Below are 17103 nucleotides of genomic sequence, written 5' to 3' on the forward strand. Positions count from 1 at the left end.
AGTTATGCGAGTAACACGCATACAAATAAATAAATACACGGCGATCAAAACATAACCTTCCGCATTTTCAATGCGAAGGTAATAAGTGAAAGCATTGCAGACAGGTACATGGGAGATGGGAGATGGACCTGTACTTGTATGAGATCAGCATTTTCATTGAGAAGTTTCAAAGCTGTATAAAGTGTTCGGGTCACTCCTCCAGTGCAAGACGGTGGTTTTCCAACGGGGCGTGTCTCCAGATTACTTTTCCCATAATAAGGAACTGAGAGGAAAACCCCGTCAGAAATACTTCATCTACAACTCAGGGGAAGGTTTTTTTTGTGCAGACACAATTTTAATGTCTGAAATTCAAATGTGCATTTCTCATTGTGATAGAAAACAAAGTTTTACGTATTTATTTTTTTTTATAAAAAACAACCAGTGGAGAGATGTCTCTAGATAATAGAATATATTGCGATAATACAAAAGGTACATCTCTGGGTTATTTGCATCTTCCAGTTAAAGAGGATTCATCACTTCTCTGCACAGTAGCTGCTTGAACAGAATCAGCAGATCACAGATGTATTTCATAAGCAAACATGACATTTCCAACCATAATTAGGTGTCTCCAGGACCCCATTGGGCCACGATGACAAACACACACACACACACACTGACGAGGAGAAAAAGAAAACACAGCTACGATAGATGGCATGTAGGGCGAGGCTGGAATTGACGTGAAGTGCTCCGAGAGAAATGTCGTCAGCTGTTATTGATTAGCAATTCCAGGATAAGTGACAGACGGGACAACACATATTTATTCGGGTTATTGCAATATCGAGCACAAATGCAGAGGGGAGACACGAGCTCACTGCCATTGACTCGGACTGTGCAAGATGCAATGGAAAGATACGTTGTGAATGGGCTACGCTGTGCAGTGATTGGTGCAATGGAAGGAAGAAGAAAGCATTCATGTCCCCCATCATCCTCGCAGTGTGAAGCTCAAAGAAGGAACAGAACACCGGAGGCGGCTGTGTCTCGACGAAACGTCGGCCGTCCACTTCACAGGTGGAGAAGTGACTATTTGTTTTTAACTTGCCTTTCAGTGTCGTTAAAGTTCAATTAAAATGAGTTAAGTTCCACGTGAAAGTTTTTTTTCTTTGGGAGTTTTTCCTGATTTGATGTGAGGTCAAAGGTCAGGGAGGTCGTACGTGTACAGATTGTAAAGCCCTCTGAGGGGGGTTTGCAATTTGTAATATCGGGCTGTATAAAAATGTACTGAATTGTATTGAATCAGAATGAGGAAACACATTCATCTGAAATGAGATTACATTAGATTAGATCAGATATTCCTTTATTAATCCCACAGTGGGGAAATTTCAGGATCACATGTAAAATCAAATGTAGTTAGCGTCTGATAGTTAGACTCGTTAATTGGACCCCGGACGTCTTTTGACTTCAAATAAATGAAGCGTGGTTTTAAAAAATCTGTATCCTGTTCAAAGGTAAAGTAGAAAAAAGAAAGTATGATCAATTATCTGCGACACTTCTTCGTCTGTTTCCTTCATGAACTACATCTCGTGGATTGTGCTTTACGTTAAAGCGGAGAGGAAGAAATCGATATCAACTGCACATCTGAAGCGTTTTCTCCCGTCCAATGAGGGGTGAGTGAGCCGTTCCCTCGTCGGCCTGATGGGATGATAATGTGGCAGGAAGACACGGAGAGAGAGACGCTTAATAAGATCTGGAGAGCGACGGGCATAAATCATCGGGGGCGCCGTAGTGGCGAAGCTGCTCCGCCGTTGCCCTCGGTTACTGCGGGGCTTGTTAACGGTAGAGCTTTTGTTTTCTTTTCTTTTTTTAAAGCCACCGTGTCATGGACGGAAAACCCAGACGGTGAAAATGAAATCACTTGAGAGAGTGATGTAATCTGAGGGAGGCGTGTAATCATAAGAGGAACAACCTCCGTGGTGAATGCAGCTGCATTCCTGTGGAGTCATTTGCAGACACACACATACACACACACATATACATACACACACACATGCATGCATACACTAATACACACACACATACATGCACATGCACACACATGCACACATACACATACACACATACTCCCTGTTGAGTCCCTCTCCCTCGGGGAGGCTCCTCCAACACCAATAGCTTTTCGGCGGTCGGGGTCATCAATGGACCCGGGGGGTTCTGATACACATGCACATGTACACACACAAACACATGCACACACACATACACTCACACACACATGCATGCACACTCACACACACACGTGCACACACACACACATGCACACGCATGCACCCACACACATACACTTACACACACACCACACACACACACACTTGAGTCTTATACCTGACATGGGAGCAGTGTGTTGTGGTTCGAGGAGGTTTTATAAAGTTTCATTCTTTTTGTTCATTTTTTTTTCACCCTCCGGTCACTTTACCGTTTTTTAACAGCTTTTCCCGGTTTGTAAAGAGTGGATCAGATTTTAACGTATACAAAAATACACAAAATAGATTATAACATCGGGCGTGGCAGATCTTTTCGAGGTGGAAGCAGTTAATCTCTCGTTGTTACGGAAGATGACTCGATGCTTCCCTCTTGTGGATAAAATCTGCTATTACAGCTGTAACTGGACACAACAACCACAACAACAACAACAACAACCCTTCAGCCTGTTTAAACAGCTGCAAAATGCATATAAATATGAATGTTTAACCAGCACAGTTACCCAATACCAAAACGTTATAGCGTCATAAATATCTTATTCATAGGTCCGTCGATGAAGAGTTCAGAGACACCTACATATCACAGACTCTGAATTTGAGTAAAAATAAAAAACAATCATAGAGGAGGAAATAACTTCTCTAATTGGGCTACAGTAAGAGAGAAAGGATGCACTGTCACTTTAAATATATCATCAAAATGTCTTTTTTATATTTTGCATAACAGATAAATTGAGTTCTTAACACATATTTTGAGAACTGTTGTGTTTATCGGGATGGAAAAATAGTGAAGATGGCGATGTGTGAATAATATGCTTCCTCTATGAGTGAGATCATTATTTGAGATACCCGGTGGAATAAAGAAAAGCTTGACTTTTGGACCGGGGAGGAAAATGCCGGACCCTTCTTCTCCCTCGACGGGAGCCAGACCATCATCATCGTCATCGTCACGCTCGCCCATCGAGCACCTCTCAGCAATCTGTCTCTCTTTTTTTTCTTCCTCCTCCTCACATATATAGACTCTCACCAGCACAGACATTTGTAAGTGAAGTGGGTCAGAGGGCGGAGGAGATGAATGGAGGTCTGAATGGAAGGAAGGAGAGATGAATGGATGGCTGGATGAATGAATGAACGGGTGGATGGAGAGATGCAAGAGAGGAGAAAGATGGAAAGAGGGCAGAGAGGCAAAAGACTGGCTGGACTCCAACACAGAGGAGCGTCGCATCTCTTTGGCTCCTCTTCAGAAAACAGCAAAAACAACAACAACAAAAAACATGTGAAAAGAGACAAGCGATATGTGGAAGAATGTTTTACATCGAGAACAACCTTCAAACGTAAAGAAACTTCAATGCTCATAAACTCTGGAGACAAGAGACCTCCTTCAAACACAGCATTACACTTCTATACACAAGACCTGTTATCCTTACGGGACTACAACGACTACAAGACTACAATCTACTTATACCGGGACTACAAGACTACAATCTACTTATAACAAGGCTTCAACCTCTACAATCTACTTCTAATGGGACTATAACGACTATAATCTACTTATAACGGGACTACAACACTACAATCTACTTATAACGGGACTACAAGACTACAATCTACTTATAACGGGACTACAAGACTACAATCTACTTATAACGGGACTACAAGACTACAATCTACTTATAACAAGGCTTCAACGTCTACAATCTACTTCTAATGGGACTATAACGACTATAATCTACTTATAACGGGACTACAATAATACAATCTACTTATAACGGGACTACAATAATACAATCTACTTATAACGGGACTACAACGACTACAATCTACTTCTGATGGACTACAACAACTATAATCTATTTATAACGGGACTACAACGTCTATAATCTACTTCTGATGGGACTACAATGACGATAATCTACTTCTGATGGGACTACAACAACTACAATCTACTTATAACGGGACTACAACGACTATAATCTAGTTCTGATGGACTACAACAACTATAATCTATTTATAACGGGACTACAACGACTACAATCTACTTCTGATGGGACTACAACGTCTACAATCTACTTCTGATGGGACTACAATGACGATAATCTACTTCTGATGGGACTACAACAACTACAATCTACTTATAACGGGACTACAACGACTATAATCTAGTTCTGATGGACTACAACAACTATAATCTATTTATAACGGGACTACAACGACTACAATCTACTTCTGATGGGACTACAACGTCTACAATCTACTTCTGATGGGACTACAATGACGATAATCTACTTCTGATGGGACTACAACGACTACAATCTACTTATTACGGGACTACAACGTCTATAAAATACTTCTATTAAATACAAAGTGTACTGGCCTTCACTGGTAACATAGCAAAGTGTGTGTGTCTGTGTGTGTGGGTGTGTGTGTGTGTGTGTTGAGAAAGGGCAGTGTGCAGTAAGATGTCAGATAAGGTCATATCCTGTGTGTATTGCAGGGTGCGTGTTGGTATGTGTGCGTGAGTGTGTGTGTGTGTGTGTGTGTGCGTGTGTGTGTGTGCACTTGTCTTGTTACCAGTTTAAGCTGCCAATGTAATCACCATGAGAAAGACTCTGGAAACGAACTCTCTAACCTTCACAACCCCGTCACCCCGCTCACCCTGGTTACTTTAATGAGACACACACTCACACACACACACACACACATCCTCCAATGTTGTCCCCTTATAACATCATTAAGTCATTCATGTCATTAATGGCTCGCTGACTGGAGAAAGTATTCCTGGTATTTGCTGCCCGTATAGTTCAGTAAACACATCAATGTGAGGCGACAAGGAGACAACAAGGAGGTGTGACTTTAATATCAGGATTACCTAAAGTAACACATGATTCACACAGGGAAGGACACTTGAATCCAAGGAAGCACTGACACCTATCACGCACACGCACACGCGCACACGCACACGCACACACACACACACACACACACACACACACACACACCACTGGATGCTGCAGCACCGGACAGACAGACCCCCCACTGAGCGCCTGTTGCAAAGCACTGAAGCTTCTCTCCATCCCTCTCTCCCCATTCTCTCCCTCTCCCACTCTCTTTCTCTCCCTCCCTCTCTCTACTTCTCTCTCCCTCCCTCCCACTTCCTCTCTCCCCACCCCTCCCCCTCTCTCTCTCTCTCTGCCTCCCTCTACCCCCTATCTCCCTCCCTCTCTCCCCATTCTCTCCATCTCTCTCTCCCTCTCTCTCCCTCCCTTCCCCCTATCTCTCTCTCCCCTCTCTCCTCTCTTCCTCCCCCCCTCTCCCTCTCCTCCCTCTCCCTCCATGTATCTCTGCTTGTCCTCTTCTTGCCTCAGCTCTGTGTTCATCATGTTGGCTCTAAAATACAACAGCATCTCATCCCCTGTTCTTTAAAGCGTTGAATGTTCATCGCTCAGCCAATGAGGAATTATCCGGAACGTTAAATGATATTAATTGGTGATTCATCATCCAGGACCACAGTGTGCCAGAGCTTGATTGATCTTAATAATAATTTAACACACACACACACACCTCTCCACGACGTCGTAGCCACTCCAGCATGTGTGCTGCTCCACCTCCATCTCACTTTCACAGAGCATCCCCGGCAGCTCGGAGAAAAACCACCGGTACCGCTGGATAGAGCCCTCGAACTCCCTGAGAGAGAGAGAGAGAGAGAGAGAGGGAGGGAGGGAGGGGGGGGGGTTAAAAGGTTAGGATACAGATAGTTAAAAGTTCCCTGACAACAGCTGTGTTGTACTTTATTGCTATAATGTTTGCACTTCATATTTCCGACAGATGTTTTGTAAAATATGTGTAAAAGTGCAAAAGGTTCCTAACACGGTTTCTATGGACACTGGCTCTTCTTTCAGGCCTTTTAAATGAAGACATTAACAGGTGACACAATGTGAATTTTACTTTGTGTATATAGATAACATATTTCTTTGATAATGTTTCAAAGTGCAACTGCAGTTGAATTTACCGAGACAGTTTTTTCAAGCTGCGGCTCTTGTCTCCTCTGGAGCCTTTAAGAAGGAACGACCTGGTGGGAAACACAAACAAATAAATAAATAAATATATATATAAATATATATAAATTAAATAAATATATATATATATATATATATAAAATAAATATATATATATATATTAAATAAATAAATATATATATATATTAATTTATTTGCTTCTGCTGTGACTGAAGGTCAAAAAGTTCAGATGAACTTCCAATCCTGTCTCTTTCCACATTTAATTCACCACCCTCTGAATTCATATTTTCCCTCAATATTCTAACTTCTGACCAGAACTCAAACATGTCATCAGACGTGTGTCGCTCACCTCGGGGATTGCGGCGGCGGGCGCTGACGGGCAAGAGGACGCGCCGAGGGAGGCGATGTCACGGTTGACTTCTCTGAGGTCGCCGATGGAAAAGGGCTCAGAGGAGTGAGATGCGAGGAAGAGGGATTTGCACTGTGCATCATGGGACCAGCCGCCTGGGGGCCACACACCTTCTCTACCTGAGGACCAGAGAGAAGAGGAAGATGAGCTCAATACCTCCTCCCAACACCATCATGTCATCAATGTGTTATTTTGTAACATCTATAATTACAAAAAATTTATATTGTTACACATCTGTATATGTGTATATATATATATATATATTATATATATATATATATATATGTACAGTATGTATATACAAATACATATTTGAAGAATTGGGAAATACTAATTCGGTCTAAATCAGGTCAATGTTTTATATATATATATATATTTATAACTATATATATAAAGTACATGTATATAAATATATTTATATAAATATATACATACAAATATATATATAAATATACAAATATATATATACAAATATATGTATATACAAATATTTCTATGAAGAATTGGGAAACTTTGACCTGATTTAGACCAAATCAGGTCAAATTTATATATTATATATATAGATATATATGTATATCTATATATAAAGTGCATATATATATATTTATATAAATATGTACATACAAATATATATATATATATATGAAGAATTGGGAAATACTAATTTGGTCTAAATCAGGTCAAAGTTTTACCTCTCAGTCCAACACAGTGGAGCACAACACAAGATGCATTTTAAACGCTACTAAATGACTGCCGTCTTAAAATCCCTTTGAATGCTGCACATACACACCGTTAAAGGGTTCGGGGCTAGTCTTTAGTCATGTGTCTAATGAATAAGAAAGCTTGATCAAATATTCAATGAAGTGGTATTTTCGTGTCAGCCACACTTAGCAGTGTGATTATGTTTGTGTATGTTTGTTTACCTCTCAGGAATCTACTCCACTAAGTCCACAATGTTCTCTCAAAGTTGGATGGCTCTACTCTATTTCCTCCTCCAACCGTGTGTGCATGCATGCATGCGTGTGTGTGTGTGTGTGTGTGTGTGTGTGTGTCGTCTGTTTGTCCAGAGATTAGCCACAGAAACTAAACTTTCTCATCACTCAGAAACCAATGCATTCTGGGTATTGGTTGTCCCGCCAACCACAGCCTTTGTCTGCCACTGGATCTGTATTCACACTCTCTCTCACACACACACACACTCACATCCACACACATGCACATGCACACACACACACACACACACACACACACACACACACACACACACACACACACACACACACACACACACACACACACATAGACTGAGGGGAACCCTAGTTTCTCTGAAGAACGAAGCTGTTTTTAGCTCATCTCGGTGCACGGCCTTTGAGAGGAGACCCAAAAGAAAGAAAAGCCACGGCTTTTTACTCTGTCTCCAAAATTAAAATTACTTTAATATCGGGACATATGAGCGGTGATGGTTTGGCAATCTGTTACTGATCCCATTTTAAAGGGATATAGCATTGTACAGGGGCATACTTACTTTGGTATTGAAACATGTTTCACTAGACTGGCTTCAATATGAAAGATATCAAATGTCAAATGTGCCTTAATGTTATGTCACTGTCTCTTAACTTTTAGTTTCTTTTAACTTGTCTGTGTTTTATTTTTTTAAACTATGTGTTTCTTATGTCGCTGCCTGTCTTGACCAGGTCACACTCGAAAAAGAGATTTTTAATCTCAATGGGACTGACCTGGTGAAATAAAGGTTTAAGAAAAAAAGAAAAAAAAATCCACAATCCGACATTTTAAACATGGCTCACCGTGGCTGTGATGCGTGGCCCGTGCAGCTGAGCGTGGAGGACAGCGTCGTTCACATGATTGCGCACCGCTAACAGAGCTAACTCCATGCTGTTGTGGTTGCTGCCGGTTGCTAACGTAGCAGCTAACCGTTGAAGCAATACCACCAAACTCCCCCAGGGGGCGCCCAGCTCCGATACACCCACCTAGAAGAGAGAGAATGGACATTTCAAAAAAATTTGAAATGGGTGCAGTGAAGAGGGGATGAGGAGCGAGGCGTGGGCAAAGAAAACGAGGAGAAAGAAAACAACATGTTACATTTTAATTAAGTCGTAGGTGTGAGATGACTTTGACTTTGCTGAGTGCATTTTTTTAATTTTCCTTCACTGAAGAGGATGCACATAATTGATTTACCGCCACACTTTCTTTTCCAAAAAGCTCTCAGGGGGTATGAACAGTGCCATTTTCTCTCTATTGTGGGCGATGTTAAAAAGCCATCCAGCAAATGTCAAAGCGGCCCAATAAGATGTAGACACGACAGTGCCGGTTCTCTTGGTGATGCTCTTTGTCTAAAAACGGAACGTGGGAATGATTTATTGATGATTTAAAAAAATAAATGATGTGACAAGTGCTTGAGGAATGTGAGAGACGGAAGCTTTCAGACTTTTCTTTACTTGCTTCACCAGAGGAAAAAAGAGGAAAATACTCCGAGGTCTCCCGTGCGTTTAAAAGCGTATCAGCTACAATACAAAAATGTATAAAAGAATAACATGATAAACATTTTTGCTAACAAAAAAAAGGTGGAACGAGTGCTTCCTGGTATTTGTCTCACTAGAATAGACACCTTCAATTGAAAGGGACAATAACTAGTTCTATTATGACAGCTGTGTTTACCCTGCAATGAAGTGTCAAGATGGCTGCTCTGAAAAGGGCCGATTGTTGTAACATGAGGAGAAACAAGAACATGTCTGCAATCACTCGGTGGCTTTGAGTGGCAAGAGTCACAACATTTAATTAAACAATTATTTCTAGAAGCAGACCATTACTGATATGATATATATCTTTTTTTCTCAAGTTGCAGAAGTTTTAAAGGAAAGTAGCATTTGCTTTTCTTACCACACAGAACTCCTAGTGAAACCACACATTGTTATTTTTATATTATATTAGGATGGATAACATAAATATGTGATTATTTGTAACATTGAGAAGTGCTAGTATAGGTTTATATATATATATATATATATACACATATATAGGTGATTCATATTATACAATATTTATATTATATTGTATTTATGTATCATATTATACTGAATATTATTATATGATATATATATATACACTACCGTTCAAAAGTTTGGGGTCACTTAGAAATGTCTTTATTTTTCAAAGAAAAGCACTGTTTTTTCAATAAAGATAACATTAATCAACAATACACTCTCTACATTGTTAATGTGGTAAATGACTATTCTAGGTGGAAACGTCTGGTTTCTAATGAAATATCTCCAGAGGTGTATAGAGGCCCATTTCCATCAACTATCACTCCAGTGTTCTAATGGTACATTGTGTTTGCTAAACGCCTTAGAAGACTAATGTCTGATTAGAAAACCCGTGCAATTATGTTAGCACAGCTGAAAACAGTTATGCTGGTGATATAAGCTATACAACTGGCCTTCCTTTGAGCTTGAAGTTCGAAGAACAAAATTAATACTTCAAATATTCATCATTATTTCTAACCTTGTCAATGTCTTGACTATATTTTATATTCATTTGATAAATAAAAGTGTGATTTTTCATGGAAGACACGAAATTGTCTGGGTGATCCCAAACTTTTGAACGGTAGTGTATGTGTATGATTCATACTATAGAATATTTATAATATATGGTATTTATATATCATATTATACTGAATATTATATGATATACAGGACTGTCTCAGAAAATTAGAATATTGTGATAAAGTTCTTTATTTTCTGTAATGCAATTAAAAAAACAAAAATGTCATGCATTCTGGATTCATTACAAATCAACTGAAATATTGCAAGCCTTTTATTCTTTTAATATTGCTGATTATGGCTTACAGCTTAAGAAAACTCTAAAACCCTATCTCATAAAATTTTAATATTTCCTCAGACCAAGTAAAAAAAAAGATTTATAACAGCTGAGTGTTTGTCAAGGCTCAGGAAACCCTTGCAGGTGTTTCGAGTTAATTAGACAATTCAAGTGATTTGTTTAATACCCTACTAGTATACTTTTTCATGATATTCTAATATTTAGAGATAGGATATTTGAGTTTTCTTAAGCTGTAAGCCATAATCAGCAATATTAAAAGAATAAAAGGCTTGCAATATTTCAGTTGATTTGTAATGAATCCAGAATGCATGACATTTTTGTTTTTTTAATTGCATTGCAGAAAATAAAGAACTTCATCACAATATTCTAATTTTCTGAGACAGTCCTGTATATGTATATATATATATATGTGTGTATGATTCATACTATAGAATATTTATAATATATGGTATTTATATATATTATACTGAATATTATTATATGATATATATATATATATTAATATACTGAATTGTATGAATAAGATTTCCTTGTTACGTCAGGGTAGGAATAAGTGTTAAATATTTAACTACAAAGTAGAAATGCGTGTTTGATCAAAAGAAAATTGGGCATTGAATCATTCTGGGATGTTTGCTGAATTTGATTGGATGGCTCTACCAAAAAAACCTCCATCAGCCGCCACTGTTTTTGAGTATTGTCCTGAAAAAGGCAGGACAATCGTTTCCTCTCCCGCGTGTCTTTATGCTAAGCTAAGCTAATTGTCCCATACTTCATGCACGGACGGGATTCACCTACCAGACAGCCTCTCATGACATTGACGCACAGTCCCGTACACGGCCGTATCATCGTCATCCCCCGACAGTGCGAGCAGTACTGCATCCTCACGAGGCCCCGCCCACACTCCCTGGATAACGCGGCCTTCTCGGTGGCGTTCACCACCTCTCCAGCCAGCCTCAGCAGTCGGCTGAGCGCTCGGCCCGCCTCCAGCGCGCGGGACAAGCTGCCGACCAGGAGGCGGGGGTGGGGCCCGAAGGGGCCGACGTCCCGCCGCGTCATCCGCAGGCAGTCGTCGCGACCGGCCGGGGGGGCCGAATAAAACGTCGGCGACGCGCGGCCGACCCCGGGGTTGAGCAGTCGGCGGTAGACCAACGGGAAAAGATCGTTGTAGAACTGGCGCACGGTGGCGTCCAGTGTGGAATTAGAGTGTCCAGAAAGGTGGCGTTCGATGCCGCCGAACAGCTGAAACACAAGGGGGCGACAGTCTGACGCAAGAGCAGAGTAAGCGCTGTCAAACAGAGCGCCGGTCAGGTTAGAGGTGAAGGACACGAGCGACTCAAAGGTCTCTGGAACAAAGAAAGAAGACAGACAGAAAGAGAGTGAGACACAGCGGAGTGGACCATATGCACAAACAGACACCATCATCACTCAAGAATGTTCAAATAGGGACATTAGCATAATGATGAACTGTTATCAAAGGGAGATCATTTATTGTGAAAAGGAAATGTTGGCCATATGATAATAACCTCAGATATACAAAGTCAACAAAAGCGTTGGGATTCATCAATGAATGTTGTTTGTTTCACATAAAATGGCAATACATCCAAAAAAATGGACACTTGAGAAACATTATGAGCAACAGCTGTCTGCATTTAATATCAAATATTTAATATTTGATATCAAATATTTAATATTTGATATTTAATATTTGATATTTAATATCGGTCCGAGTCGATTACGTTTTTTTGACAATGAGAAACCAAAAGAACACACAAACTATAAATATGATTTGATGAATCAAACTTTCAACCCCTCTTCTTCACTAAATACACTATCATAAGATAAAATAAGATTAGATAAAATAATCCTTTATTATTCCCACAGTGGGGACATTTCAGGATCATTAGAGCATTAATAAAAATAAAAGATCAAAATAAAACGTAAAACACAATAACAATACTAAATACTAAAATACTAAATATACAGAGGAAACTAAATATATACACAAGGCAGTGACCAAAGTGAATCATTAAATACAAGTTCTGAAAACCCAGCTGTCTGTGCACTTTAGTCGTATATATTTTTTTATATTTGTATTCTTAATTCTCGTCTGTGTTGATTGTCGTTGATTGTTGTTATTGTTATCGTTTATTGTCGCACCACCAGCCATGATAAACTCCTTATATGTGTAAACATAAAAGGCAATAAAAGGTTCTGATTCTGATTCTGACACCAAGAGTTCACTGATGTAATTTTATTTCGGCATTGCACGGAATAAACACACCAAATAAACAAAGAAAGTGACATTTATATATTGTTTAAAACTAAGAAATAAACATAGCAACCCCCCAAAAATGTTGTAATATGCAGATATACCTTTATATATACAAGCATATGCTTCTATAGCAGATACATGATGTCATATATGTTACATGCATGGTCACATATGAAGCAAACATGTCCAGTGTTATGTAAAGTACAGACAGGAAGTCTACATGACTCTGGAGAAGTATAGATTTGACGGTATTTGTTTGTTGTTGTTTGTTGTTGTTTTTTGTTTGTTTTGTTTTATATATAAGGATCTTTTACAGATTTTTTAAATTATTTTTATTATTAAAGGTTAGGGCTCTTATAAGCTAGATAGATTCAGCCTTAACCCTTTGGGTCAGCCACATGTATCTTTCTTCTTCTTTTTTTTATTCCTGGTGGTTCGATATTTTGCTGATCGAAATAAATAAACTCATTCATATGAAATTGTTTTATTAATGTCCAATGAGGCACAACTAGATGACGTCCACACGTCAGATATCACATGTCAATATCCGTGCGTAGTTCTCCTCGTCAAACAGTGTCTCGCTGACCTTGGATTGACTTTATCCTGCAGCATGTGATCTAAAATAGCCGAGAGTTCGTTCATCCCCGAGCCGCCACGTTATCTATAGCCGGTGATAACGAGAGGCCTCGGGATCTCCTGAGTTCTGGGACAGTGGGCGGCTTCACTGTGTGATGGCACGTCTGTCTATGTTTGACACATATACCCAAGTAAAAAGGTGTGATGTCAATCTGATGGCATCCTAACACACACACACACACACACTGTAAGAGAGAGAGAGAGAAGCCTCTGTGACTTCCTCTTTTTTAATACTTGATATTTTATTTTGTATTTTTACAGAAATACAGCCTTCAAAAGTAAGAGTGCATAATAATAATAAAACCTAAAAATAAATACAAATAAAGTAAAAAATAACCATGCGTCTGGCCAAGAAGGGACATAAGAAAACACAAAAATAAAAATGTTAGAGAGAGAAAGACATCTGTGACTTTCACAAAATATTTTTTAAATTCACTTTATATTATATAGCCCAATATCATAAATTACAAATGTGCCTCAGAGGGCATTAAAACCTGTACACATGCGATGTTTGTGTTTGTTTTGTGTGCATGTTTGTGTCTTTACACTGAGGAAAATGATGAGATATTGGGCTTTATAAAATAAACTGAATTGAGTTGAATTGAATGTATTAGGGAATTTATCAAATACTGTCAAATCACACATTTACTAAATATCTCTCTCCAAAGGCAGCATGGCACACACATGTAATGTTTAAATCATTGCACTTTGTTGACTGTTGTTGTTGGTTTATTTGTTTGTCTAATGTACAAGTCAAATTACTTGTGTGTCTAACACACGTAGCAAATAAATGTTTCTGATTCTGAGTTTGATCTGATTGAGTGTTTTCAATGAAATGAAGAGACATCGATTGTGTCGGTGGGGGGGGGGGGGGGGGGGAGATGAGCCAGCTCGAGCACTCCGGAGTGAGAATGTCTCACTCTTTATGTGTTTGCATAGCCGTGTTCGGCAAACACAAATACAGGCGGCATCGAGTGACACGGCGGAGACTATTCTGGGGTCATGTGATTAGCTCTTCGCCCTCCGTGATTGGACGACAGCTGCAGCGTGGTGAAGAGGGCACGAGGGGCTTACGGTGCCAAGAGAAACACACACACACACACATACACACAGTAACGTAATCCTCTCGGGTGTAAATAGAGCCTGACTACAGCCGCTCTGGGCATGTCTCAGTGTCTCTAGCCGGTTTTAATCACTGTGCCTTGGTGACGGGAACCTTTGAGGTTCAGCACAGCTGTTGGAGATCGCTGCCGTCCTGCACAATCAATATTTCATTTTTCCGAGGGTCGCTTTGCCCCCAAGAAATCAAACATCTCACTTGTTGCTCACATTGTTTAGCTTGTGCCGGTATTTTTGTTTTCCCCCCCGCAAGGATTATAACTAAAATGATCCGCATGGGTCGATATTTCTTGGGGTTAATATTATTATTATTTGGGTGAACTTAAATCATATTTTTTTATTTTCCATGAAATGCAGCTAAAGTGCTAAACGTGTCTCCTCTCACATGCTGTAGTTTTGACATAGTTTAGCCCTTCTTTGTGTGTTTTGCATACGTTGGTACCCATGGATGGTTTCACCCTCTGTTGGGAGAGAAGAGAGCGAGAGGTAGAGAGACAGAGGAGAGCGAGAGGTAGAGAGACGGAGGAGAGAGCAAGAGGTAGAGAGACAGAGGAGAGAAGAGAGCGAGAGGTAGAGAGACAGACGAGAGCGAGAGGTAGCGAGACAGAGGAGAGAAGAGAGCGAGAGGTAGAGAGACAGAGGAGAGGAGAGAGCGAGAGGTAGAGAGACAGAGGAGAGCGAGAGGTAGAGAGACAGAGGAGAGGAGAGAGCGAGAGGTAGAGAGACAGAGAAGAGAGCGAGAGGTAGAGAGACAGAGGAGAGAAGAGAGCGAGAGGTAGAGAGACAGAGAAGAGAGCGAGAGAGCGAGAGGTCGAGAGACAGAGGAGAGGAGAGAGCGAGAGGTAGAGAGACAGAGAAGAGAGCGAGAGGTAGAGAGACAGAGGAGAGAGAGGCAGAGGTAGAGACAGAGAGAGGAGGCGAGAGGTAGAGACAGAGGAGAGAGAGGCGAGAGGCGAGGAGAGACAGAGGAGAGGAGAGGAGAGAGAGACAGAGGAGAGAGGCGAGGTAGAGACAGAGAGAGGCGAGAGGTAGAGAGAGGAGGAGAAGGTAGAGACAGAGGAGAGGAGGTAGAGACAGAGGAGAGAGAGGCGAGAGGTAGAGACAGAGAGGCGAGAGGTAGAGACAGAGGAGAGAGAGGCAGAGGTAGAGACAGAGAGGAGAGGCGAGAGGTAGAGACAGAGGAGGAGAGCGAGAGGTCGAGAGACAGAGAGAGAGCGAGAGGTCGAGAGACAGAGGAGAGAGCGAGAGCGAGAGGTAGAGAGACAGAGAAGAGCGAGAGGTAGAGAGACAGAGGAGAGGAGAGAGCGAGAGGTAGAGAGACAGAGGAGAGGTAGAGAGACAGAGGAGAGAGCGAGAGGTAGAGAGACAGAGAAGAGCGAGAGGTAGAGAGACAGAGGAGAGAAGAGAGCGAGAGGTAGAGAGACAGAGGAGAGGAGAGAGCGAGAGGTAGAGAGACAGAGGAGAGAAACAGAGGGGTACATGTGAGCCATGTCTGTCCGCTGTGGTTTCAAGTCCACCCGTCTCATGATCTCTGCACGACACACACACACACACAAACACACGTACACAAACACACACACACAGGGACTTTCTATCACACACGCATGCACACACACACACACACACACGCACAGAGTCTTTATATCACACACACACACACACCACACACACACGCACAGGGTATTTCTATCACACACACACACAAACATACACACCACACACACACACACACCACACAAACACACACACACAGTCTTTCTATCACACACACACACACACCACACAAACACACACACATAGTCTTTCTATCACACACACACACACACACACAGTCTTTATATCACACACACACACCACACAAACACACACACACACACATAGTCTTTCTATCACACACACACACACACACACACAGTCTTTCTATCACACACACACACACCACACAAACACATAGTCTTTATATCACACACACACACCACACAAAGACACACACACATAGTCTTTCTATCACACACACCACACAAACACATAGTCTTTCTATCACACACACACACACAGTCTTTCTACCACACACACACATACACACATACACACACACATGCACACACACACATAATCTTATGATCACACACACACCACACATACACACATGGTCTTTCTATCACACACAGACACACACACACACACACACAGACCGGTGAATGGTGTTGAGAGACAAGTGGACAAGCAGAGTATTCTTCCTATTCAGAGCAGGCCGTGAGGGACCGGCTGTTGCCCGCGGCAACAACACTTTGCTGCGGATACGTCCTGAATGTAAACATTCTCCCTCCCTCCGCTCTCTCTCATTGGTCGAGAACAAAAACCCGATTATCGCAGAGACGGACAGTCGGAGAAAAGAGACGAGAACGGGGAGTTGTAACAAAGTTTTCCGCCGCTCCCTCGGAGAGTTTTTCTCTAAAGACTCCATCCAGCATCGGTTGTTTGTTTGGCTAGCCACCGCGGCGCCTCACACACACACACACACACTGGCCTCACACACACACACACTGGCCTCACACACACACACAC

The 17103-nt window shown here is 41.1% G+C and overlaps 1 protein-coding gene across 1 annotated transcript in view; it reads right to left on the reverse strand.

Moving 5' to 3' along the window:
- Positions 1 to 17103, reverse strand: part of LOC130193948 (glypican-5-like) — a 54261-nt gene that overhangs the window by 32125 nt on the left and 5033 nt on the right. Inside the window, exons 3-7 of the mRNA XM_056414786.1 lie at positions 11304 to 11851; positions 8459 to 8641; positions 6594 to 6772; positions 6238 to 6297; positions 5790 to 5912 (exon numbers count right to left, since the gene is read on the reverse strand). Coding sequence (XP_056270761.1) covers positions 5790 to 5912; positions 6238 to 6297; positions 6594 to 6772; positions 8459 to 8641; positions 11304 to 11851 — 1093 coding nt within the window. The remainder of the gene's footprint in view (positions 1 to 5789; positions 5913 to 6237; positions 6298 to 6593; positions 6773 to 8458; positions 8642 to 11303; positions 11852 to 17103) is intronic.

The sequence above is a fragment of the Pseudoliparis swirei genome, chromosome 5, assembly GCF_029220125.1.
Source record: "Pseudoliparis swirei isolate HS2019 ecotype Mariana Trench chromosome 5, NWPU_hadal_v1, whole genome shotgun sequence".
Taxonomy (NCBI): Eukaryota; Metazoa; Chordata; class Actinopteri; order Perciformes; family Liparidae; genus Pseudoliparis; species Pseudoliparis swirei.